This window comes from Salvelinus alpinus, chromosome 13 (genome assembly GCF_045679555.1).
Source record: "Salvelinus alpinus chromosome 13, SLU_Salpinus.1, whole genome shotgun sequence".
NCBI lineage: Eukaryota > Metazoa > Chordata > Actinopteri > Salmoniformes > Salmonidae > Salvelinus > Salvelinus alpinus.
This window is the reverse complement of record NC_092098.1, coordinates 14,080,705-14,091,485: the sequence shown is the minus strand read 5'-3', so window position 1 is coordinate 14,091,485 and position 10,781 is coordinate 14,080,705. Positions and strand designations below refer to the sequence as shown.

Genomic DNA, 10,781 nt, shown 5'->3' with positions numbered 1-10,781 from the left:
AACATAACAGTTTAGTATACAGAAACTGCTGTCAAACACCCTCATCACCCACATGATCTGTTGGGAGACACTGGGAAAACTGTCATGTCTCCTCTGCTGATGGGATACCCTGCAGCAGTGTGCCCTGTCTTGTTTTTCTGACAGTACTTTTCACCCAGTCCCTTCCCTTGTGATTTTAGTCACTTTTTTTCTCTCTCTCTCTCTCTCTCTCGCTCTCTCTCTCTCTCTCTCTCTCTCTCTCTCTCTCTCTCTCTCTCTCTCTCTCTCTCTCTCTCTCTCTCTCTCTCTCTCTCTCTCTCTCTCTCTCTCTCCCTCCCTCTCTCCCTCCCTCCCTCCCTCCCTCCCTCCCTCCCTCCCTCCCTCCCTCCCTCCCTCCAGCAGAATTTCTGATTCCCGTCACCCAGCCATAGATCTGTGTGTGTGCGCATAAGAGAGGGAATAGTGAGAGAGAAAGAAGGATAGAGAGAGAGAGAGTGGAAGAGAGTTGGACAGAGTGCTGCTGAGAGGAGGGTAGTGCATCATGTTGCTGTGATGTGAGCAGGGAGGCAGGAAGGAGGAGAGGGACCAAAACAAGAGAAGCAGAGAGGGAATAAACTGAGGACGGAGCTGGACTACATGCCTAGTCTGAGGGAGCCAGATTAGCAGTGACTCAGAGCTTTTTGAATATTAACCACCAGAGAATATGGCTTTGCACCACTGTTTGCCTGCATAGTGCATATTCATGTGAGTTTATGTGTGCCACCGAGGGACTGAAAGGGAGAAGGAATTCAACCTTATTATAAGAGAGTCTCTCAGTGCCCCCCTCCTCAAAGACTTGAAGCAGAGGAGCACAGAGGGGGACAAGGTGGTAAGGGGGCAAGGGGGACCCCCACTGCACCAAGAACACCTAGGACAAAGTGAGTCGAACCACAGCTAGACCCAGGGCTTGACAAACGCTAACAATGGTAAGTCACCTGAACATGTTTAGTGACCCCGTCAAGATTGACTGTGACGGTATGGCACAGGTTTCGTATTGCTCTGTCATGGATATAAATGAGGTAGCAGTGATCTAGTGGCGATGAAATTACACAGTTTACCCCTCTTGCCTGTGCTAGGGAATTAATGGCAGCTTTATCAGCTGTGTCTGAAGAGGAGTTAAGGCATTTGTCACTGACTGTTCCGGAGTGACATCAGATGGAGTCAGTTGGACTGTAACCAAGCGACATCCACAATGTGACAGCCACAGAGTGGTGCCTGCAGGCTCAAATGAATAGATGATCTGCCTCAAATTCTGACAGCGATGCATGAAGGGTGGGGGTGGGCTGTGGGGAAAAATGGTTTTGCATGCACGCACACACACACACACACACACACACACACACACACACACACACACACACACACACACACACACACACACACACACACACACACACACACACACACACACACACACACACACACACACACACACACACACACACACACACACACACTATTGTCCTTGCTTTGGCCACTGAATTGTAGTTCTATGCATCAGTAAAACAAACACACATACACATACGGGTACCCTGACATTTAGTGTGTCAGTTAAATGCACACACAGCCACTGATTCATTTCCCCTTGTCAGGTTTTAATGAAGTCGTTAGCATAAATGCATACATTATCCGCTGCCCAAGGTGGGCTAAATGCAGGAGAGGACAGGACAGTGTAAGAGGCTGCCCAGTGTGGGCACAGGTAACCGAGGAGACAGCGAGGGAGGTCAGCACTGGAGTCATGCTGTGACTAGATGATGTCTGAAGTATGAGCTCTGAAGGAAACACAGCCTGGGCAGACCGTGCTGTTATGCTCGGAATATAATGAGCTAAAAGTAAACAAGGGTCATAGGAAGGACTCCAATTAGCTTGACTGTTTCTTGACTGTCATGCACCCCCCTGTCCTGCTGTGTGATAACTTGGTGTCATAAGGGTACTGCAGTCCAGCTCACAGTACTGAAACAACCTCTCACACATTATATCACGTAATAATGTCTCCTATTGTCAGTGTAGGTGTATAATCTAAATTAATATTTTTTTTGTTCTAAGCTGTGGTAGACCTGAAAATATCCATTATTCATGACTATCTCCAATCTGCTATCAAAGCTTTAGACCTCTGCTTGTCCTCTATTTCTGCTGCATATGGGCAGCATTGGCAGTTTCCTTCATGTGTACTTTGTTTGAATTCAATTGTTCTTCCCCTGTACATATTATTTTCACAGAGAAAACATTCAAAGTGACTATAAACTTAACTTTTGAAAATGAGATGTCATAATGTGCTCTTCACAGTAAACTAACATTGACTTTCCCAATAGATGTAATGGTGAAGGTGGACACCAGCTCTCCAGGGTTTTCAGGCCTCTGAGCCAGTTGACCAGGTGATGGGGAGACGGGCGGCTGACCTGACCACTGCCGTGCCAGTACTAGGAGTTCCCGCCCTGGTGGGGGTACGTGATTGGAGGACAGTAGGAGGGGAAAGGGCCGGGGAAGTGCTGCCCCTGACATGGGGTCCCCAGTGCAGCATCGGAGTGCAGACTTCGCCTGGTGTAAGAGCCCCACCCATCCTGCAGGGGACGCAACTAATTGGCACATTCCCTGTCCAATCAGACAGCAGGATTACTCCCAAATCCAATGGCTACATCCCAAAGGAGCCAAAGGAAGAGGAGGGAATCAGACAGACTAAGAGTGTCAGAGAACGAGAGGTTATTGGAAAACAGAGGAGTTTAGATTCCAAGATCAAACAGGGTGTGACTTTTGAAGGGATTTCCAGTAAGCTCACAAAGAATGTGTTCTTCAACCAACGGAAAAGTGGGACTTATTGCTATGCCCGGGCAATCAAGACTAACCCACACTTATCAGGGGGCATGGGGAATAGCAAGCTCAAAGGGAGGCGGGACATGCGCTACACCAATGGCAGTGTAGTTGACTCTGAGGCTATAGGAGGGATATGTATTGATGGCAGTGATGAGGCGGAGCCTGTCTCAACCATGTCCTCTAGAGGAGGGGACCAATCAAAACCTAAAGAGCATTCTGTGGCATATTCATATTGTGGGAATACAAAACGACCACGTGCTCCCCCACCTCTCCAAATGCCCCAGCGGATCTGCAGCCACTGTGGAGGGAGACAGACTGTGGTCCCAGGAGCTGGAGCTGGAGCTGCCAGTCTGGGAGATAAGAGCCCTTCCTCTGCATGCCCTGAAGGAACAGCAGCCATGAAAGCACCTCCTTCACTCACAGACAGAAACAACCTTCCCCTTTCACATACTGAGAAAGAGAGAGACTCTACGTTCTCTCCTCTGAGGCTTGCAGACAGGGATCGGATACAAAGCCAGTGGACACACACAGACTCTCTATCCCCCCACCCCCACTGTAATCCCCCTATTCAGAACAACAAAGACAGGAAACCCAATCTTCCTGAAAACCCAGCGCCTGCATGGCAGAACGGAGATCTGAAACAGACTAATGGTTATGCCTCCCATCCCACATACCCCCTGCATACCTCTATCAGAGACCCAGTAGAAACCGTAGACACACCTTCCCAAAGACACTCAGACAAGGCAGCCAGCCTCACAACCATCTTACACACAACGACGGCTACAGTCACCAAGGCAACTATTGAACTCAGGCGTACAGATGCCAACTTCCTTGAGACCCCATCTCACTTGAGTAAGATTCCCCGACCAACACCGCTCAAACTTTCTCCCCAAATCGCCGTAGCCACAAGACCAAACACGCCACGCACACAATTCAAGCATCCGAAGACACTCACACATCCAAATACACAACCCAAACCCTCAATCACATCTAGTCACCCTTACCCTGTACACCCACCACACAGAACCTCTCCTCCAAACCATGTAAACCCATCCTGTGTTATTACACCCCCTAAGCCTGAAAACACACCACGCACAACAATGCTTTCTTTCACTGCTATGACATTACATAGAAGCGCACCCCCTTATCCCACTAAACCCCCTAAGTCTCCAACGGCACTCACAGCTGCACCACCTACCCCTGTATGCACACCGACAACAACAACACTCCCAAACACAGCTACTACGGCGACATATAGAATACCTAGCCATGCTAACACATCACACACAACTACAACTCCAGCAAACACACCATATACCGCCACTCTGGCTAACCCTTATAACACATCACATACCACTACTCCTAACACATCACACACACCTACACCCACATACTATTATACCACAATACGCACAACTACACGCCCAAAGCCTTTGTCCCATACCCCTAACCTTTCAAACACATCGCACACACCTACATCCCCTTACTTAGTTTACACATCCCCCAAAACACCCCCCAGTGTTGAGAACGCGTCACAGATAACTACATCTACTCAGCGTCATCCCTCAACCACATCCCTGACTAACTGGAGACCATTGATCATGACGCAGACGCAATACAATAAACCACCTGACCCATCAGATAGATCACATAATAAGATAACATTCACAAAGACACACACTGAACAAACCACTGCCTACCACGCAAACACTCATAAGCGATTTGTCGTTGAACCAATAATGCACGCAAATGTATATCCAAAGCTACTGACCGTCTCCAGCAGAAACACACACTGTACCCCTGTCATCATGTCACAGACAGACGAGGAAAGGGACTCTAGAATGTCCAATGCATCACAGGTCACTGACCTCCCAGAATGCATCGCTGAAAAGGATGCAAACAAAGAAGGAGAAAAGCAGGGACACTTCGCCACAAACCTAAGACTTGTGTCTGAGCCTCAGATACGTTCACACACAGAGCACATTCCCTCCAGCGCATTCCACACACATGGAAATACCACATCCACATTCACACTTGATGGGCAGATATACACAAATGACGCTCCACCTTCCGTCACACCACAGACACAAGCAGACCCTAAGGCCCTCATTGCAACCCAGACGAACACTACTGTACATGTCAAACCCGTCACCAAAACACCAAACCACAGAAACACAGACTTCAGTTCCACATCAACGCCAAACAAGCACACAAGCCCCACACATCGACTCATACCACGGGCCCGTCCATACACCATCACTGAGCTCCTCACACACACACCCATAGACCCCGAGTGCTACCGCCTTTTGCCTCCATCCCGCATGGCTCACCTAGCCTCCTACACCCTCACCCATCCCAATCAGACACACCAGATGATCCATCCAGTATTGCCATTTTTATCGTCAAGCAGCACCACCCCGCAGCCATCCCAAGACGATCCCAGGCTGGCTCACTCCCACCCGGCTGACGCAGCGCTGCTGCTGCCCCCTTCCCCACAGTGCAGCAGGCCAGCCCCTCTCCAACGGAGGCTGCAGTTTGTAGAGGCCAACCTGGCAGCCAACCAGGACAGGATCACTACCCTTCTCAACATCATCCAAGACCTGGAGATGAGCCAAGCTCTCGGCAAGGGGTAAGAGACAGGGAGGAAGATAGAGCAATCACGAGAAATGATGAGGAAGAGAAAGGGAGATAGATGGGGTGGGAAGGAGTGAGTAGAGAAAGAGAAAGGGAGATAGATGGGGTTGGAATGAGTGAGTAGAGGAAGAGAAAGGGAGATAGATGGGTGGGAAGGAGTGAGTAGAGGAAGAGAACAGGGAGATAGATGGGTGGGAAGGAGTGAGTAGAGAAAGAGAACAGGGAGATAGATGGGGTGGGAAGGAGTGAGTAGAGAAAGAGAACAGGGAGATAGATGGGGTGGGAAGGAGTGAGTAGAGAAAGAGAACAGGGAGATAGATGTGGTGGGAAGGAGTGAGTAGAGGAAGAGAAAGTGAGATAGATGGGTGGGAAGGAGTGAGTAGAGAAAGAGAACAGGGAGATAGATGGGTGGGAAGGAGTGAGTAGAGAAAGAGAACAGGGAGATAGATGGGGTGGGGAGGAGTGAGTAGAGAAAGAGAACAGGGAGATAGATGGGGTAGGAAGGAGTGAGTAGAGAAAGAGAACAGGGAGATAGATGTGGTGGGAAGGAGTGAGTAGAGGAAGAGAAAGTGAGATAGATGGGTGGGAAGGAGTGAGTAGAGAAAGAGAACAGGGAGATAGATGGGTGGGAAGGAGTGAGTAGAGAAAGAGAACAGGGAGATAGATGGGGTGGGGAGGAGTGAGTAGAGAAAGAGAACAGGGAGATAGATGGGTGGGAATGAGTGAGTAGAGAAAGAGAACAGGGAGATAGATGGGGTAGGAAGGAGTGAGTAGAGGAAGAGAACAGGGAGATAGATGGGTGGGAAGGAGTGAGTAGAGAAAGAGAACAGGGAGATAGATGGGGTAGGAAGGAGTGAGTAGAGGAAGAGAACAGGGAGATAGATGGATGGGAAGGAGTGAGTAGAGGAAGAGAACAGGGAGATAGATGGATGGGAAGGAGTGAGTAGAGAAAGAGAACAGGGAGATAGATGGGGTGGGAAGGAGTGAGTAGAGAAAGAGAACAGGGAGATAGATGGATGGGAAGGAGTGAGTAGAGAAAGAGAACAGGGAGATAGATGGGGTGGGAAGGAGTGAGTAGAGAAAGAGAACAGGGAGATAGATGGGTGGGAAGGAGTGAGTAGAGGAAGAGAACAGGGAGATAGATGGGTGGGAAGGAGTGAGTAGAGAAAGAGAACAGGGAGATAGATGGGTGGGAAGGAGTGAGTAGAGGAAGAGAACAGGGAGATAGATGGGTGGGAAGGAGTGAGTAGAGGAAGAGAACAGGGAGATAGATGGGTGGGAAGGAGTGAGTAGAGAAAGAGAACAGGGAGATAGATGGGGTGGGAAGGAGTGAGTAGAGGAAGAGAACAGGGAGATAGATGGGTGGGAAGGAGTGAGTAGAGAAAGAGAACAGGGAGATAGATGGGTGGGAAGGAGTGAGTAGAGGAAGAGAACAGGGAGATAGATGGGTGGGAAGGAGTGAGTAGAGAAAGAGAACAGGGAGATAGATGGATGGGAAGAAGTGAGTAGAGAAAGAGAACAGGGAGATAGATGGGTGGGAAGGAGTGAGTAGAGGAAGAGAACAGGGAGATAGATGGGGTGGGAAGGAGTGAGTAGAGAACAGAATGACATTAGAAAGAAGAGAAAATGAATTAAAGCCTCTTTTGTTCTTATTAAAGGCCCAATGCAGCCGTTTTCATCTCAAAATCAAATCATTTCTGGGTGACAATTAAGTACTTTAATGTGACTGTTTTCAATTAAAATGGTAAAAAAGAAACAAAAATAGATTCTTATCAAAGGGCAATTTCTCAAGCAATAACTTTTCTAGGACTGTCTGGGAGTGGTCTGAGTGGGGAGGGGGAAACTGAAAATTAACCTTTACTGGCATAGAGGTTTGGAACTCTCTTTCTTATTGGTCAATTAACTAATTTACTGCATGGTAATTTCGGACAGTCTTTTCAAACAGCTCTTACACTAATAGGGCATTATCATAAATTTCACAATGTCATAGTATTACTCCAATCTCATGTGTGGAAATGTATATAAAACACAGGGAAATCATGTTTTTGACTGCACTGGAACTTTAATATCTCCTGCTCTCCTGCTGTTTCAGTCGGCGGTGCTACAGGACAGGGCAGGACCTCAGGGAGTGCTCCACCTGTCAGAAGACTGCTTGTATCGTCTACAGGTGAGACACAAGAAGCATGGTCAGATCGGTTTGACTCATTCCTCCTTTTTTTGCTTTTCTCAGTTTTCACCCTCTCTCTATCTCTCTGTCGCTGCAGTGTGGAGTATGACTTCAGGCAGCAAGAGAGACGTTTCTTGGAGGTTCTGAATCCTCAGAGGGCTGACAACAACGCTACAACATTTCCCCCCTCCCTGCCTCACAACCCCACCCTGCTGACGAATGCCATCACTAAGACCATGACCAAGTCCAAGGTTAAAAGCAAAAAGTTGTGCAAGACGCTTTTCCGATGGCTGCCTAGGAAAATTCAGCGGACAAAGTCCTCCTTTCACCAACTCTCTCCAGATCATTTGAACTCCTAGCATGCTATCCATGAGGTATCCCCTGTAATATAAGATCTGATGTCCCTATTACAGCAAGCAGCACTAGTCATCGTGGAAGACACCTCACTTCCTGTTCACATGATAGGTGTTCTGAAATCTGATTTGCTCCTTTAAGGCAGATTGACACCCTACTGTCCAATCAGGACATAGCATGAACAGGATATCCCCGATAGTAACTAGAGACATTTGCCCAGTCCAGCAAGAGTATATCATAAGGGAAAACTTCATCCTTCAGGTGAAAATCATAAACCTTCACCCAAAGCACATGCAATAGTTTTGTTGAACTAGATAAGACTTCCAAAAGTTTGCTAGATTGCAATCACCATTTTTCAGAGTAAATAGTAGATGAAAGTCCACTTAGTTATGTTCTATAGTGTCTTGTAGCTAAGTGTTGCCGTCCCTCTTACAGATTCCCCTGACCAGCTTATCCCAAGGTAAATGTACCTACCTGATTTTTCTGAGAAATAAACCAAAGCTACAGCACATACTGTAAACATGTTCTCTTTCATATGTAAGTAATATCGCTTATTGCTATCCATCTGTCTATCTTAGCCTGTAAGTAATTGAATCACCTCCTCTTACAGACAGACAGACAGACAGACAGACAGACAGACAGACAGACAGACAGACAGACAGACAGACAGACAGACAGACAGACAGACAGACAGACAGACAGACAGACAGACAGACAGACAGACAGACAGACAGACAGACAGACAGACAGACAGACAGACAGACAGACAGACAGACAGACAGACAGACAGACAGACAGACAGACAGACAGGCAGGCAGGCAGGCAGACAGGCAGACAGACAGACAGAGTACAGGGACCCATAGAAGCACTCACACATGGTACTGCATAGGAATCCTCCCACCAAACTCATAGATACTGTAGTCATCCAGGCCTGCTCTGTTCTCTCACCTGACACAGTTAGACAGTTCACAGCAGCCAGCCAGCTGTCCCTGAAAGTGGAGAAACTTCCATTCTCTTTTTCCCAGAAGGGAAAGGCTTGTGCAGAAGGTCTCTAAATCCCCAAACAATCTAAAGCCTAACAGGGTTTGTTAAAAGGCTTCAGAGTTAAACAATGGCAGGACGTATTGCTGCAATGAAGCATGAAAATCCCACAATGCAATTTTCCATGGTCACATGCAGATACACACCCATGCACACACACACACACACACACACACACACACACACACACACACACACACACACACACACACACACACACACACACACACACACACACACACACACACACACACACACACACACACACACACACACACACACACACACACATACACACACACACACACACAACCTCCTACACTGAACCTAAAAGCACCCAATGGCAGGCTTCAACGAAGCATTAATAACTTTAGCTCATGCTTCTAGTTAATGTCTCTGACAAGTAAGGAGCTGCCTCGGGGAATATGCCATTTTGGAAAAGTCTGATCTCGACTCAGAGATCATGAAAGACAAGGAGAGACATCTTGTTAGAGTAGTCCTGTCAGACAAGGGCTGTGTATTGTTGTGAACTCTTTTTTTGGGAAGCCCTGGCAGCTATGCCAGCCTTGCTGCATGACAAGGACAAAGCAGTGCCCTCTTACCCCTCTCATACTCTCTTTCACACACTCCCCCTGCACTGCTAGCACTGATAAAACGGGGTGTATTTTTCCTTGTTCCTATCCCTCACGTTGTTTACCCAGGACAAGCCTCATCTACATAAGGAATACATGTCAACAGAAAAGGCAGAATATTCATCTATTCATTTTATATTGTGTCTGATGGTAGAGAGAGAGATGGAGAGAAAGAGGAAGTGACTCAAATCACATGCAAGGGTAGAGAGGAACATATATTATAATTGTGTGTGTGCTTCAGGCTTGTGCCGTTACACGGATAAGAATGCAACCGTGTTGGAGTTTTAAGTGTAAGGTTGTTCATGTCCTGTTAGACGTAGAGGCAGAGAACAGTGGCGGAAGCTCATCCCTGTCCTTTTCTGTTAGCACACAATGCCTACGAACCTCCAGTGAGTTCCTACTGGCTTTGAGATGAAAGTTTGGTAAAACAAACTTTCTATAGGAAATGAGACAGCTAGCTAAGAGAATGTAATTATCCTAGTAGGGGCAGAGAGAGAGCAGAGTAACTGAAACAGGGCCATGCCTCCTCAGAATAACTCTAGACTAAACTGATCCCCTACTTATTGCTTGTATTGCTTATTACTGCCTCATTTTCACAGAGCATGTCACAAGTGACACTGACTCTTACTGAACTAGAGACACATTTATTTTATATTAAGTATCAGGAGGTCTTTTTATTTAATCATGCCTATTCATGAGTGACTTTTCATCACGTGTGCTGTGTTGTTTACAACGATTGCCTTTTACTTAACTTCTGACGTCCTCACGTGTGAAGTTGAATTGCATGAACTATTTGTTTGCTTGCATGGCGTGCTGTGATCCCCCAGATTGGAGTGGTCTACATTGATTTGAGACAGCTGTTGCCAATTCCCTATCACTACCTCCCTCTCCTAACTCCTTTCTAAACACGCCCTCAGAACTAGTGTTAGAAGGAACCGGAACGTACCTTCAGTGTGATCGGCTGTTCGCCTGCTAACACCGGGGGCACACCCGATGTAACTGTGAGAGGCTACACACCCAACGCTACAACCCAGCAGGCCCGGCGCAGAGCGAGAGACTGCCCAGCAAGCAGCCACCGACAACTTGAGCCATGCTACCAAGAGCTCAATTCATCCAACACTCTC

General features: G+C 47.5%; 1 protein-coding gene across 2 annotated transcripts; it reads left to right on the top strand.

Annotated features, from left to right (window-relative positions):
* The first annotated feature begins 405 nt into the window (after positions 1-405).
* LOC139537161 (mucin-2-like) lies at positions 406-9,165 on the top strand. 2 transcript variants are annotated; one of them, XM_071338125.1, is made up of 4 exons: positions 406-944; positions 2,331-5,458; positions 7,556-7,630; positions 7,728-9,165. In XM_071338125.1, exons 2-4 carry the CDS (start codon positions 2,397-2,399, stop codon positions 7,987-7,989), a joined length of 3,399 nt encoding a protein of 1,132 aa, XP_071194226.1. In that variant the 5' UTR covers positions 406-944; positions 2,331-2,396; the 3' UTR covers positions 7,990-9,165. The 2 variants fall into 2 exon arrangements, with proteins under 2 accessions (XP_071194226.1, XP_071194227.1); XM_071338126.1 differs by lacking the exon at positions 406-944 and having other exon boundaries at positions 2,279-5,458.
* Positions 9,166-10,781: the final 1,616 nt, after the last annotated feature.

What these genes read in the sequence shown, in the direction of transcription:
- LOC139537161 (XM_071338125.1), top strand. Translation starts at nt 2,397, where the DNA reads ATGGGGAGACGGGCGGCTGACCTGACCACTGCCGTGCCAGTACTAGGA. An exon ending in AGCCAAGCTCTCGGCAAGGG is followed by an intron (nt 5,459 to 7,555) that starts GTAAGAGACAGG and finishes CTGCTGTTTCAG; the next exon opens with TCGGCGGTGCTACAGGACAG. An exon ending in ACTGCTTGTATCGTCTACAG is followed by an intron (nt 7,631 to 7,727) that starts GTGAGACACAAG and finishes CTGTCGCTGCAG; the next exon opens with TGTGGAGTATGACTTCAGGC.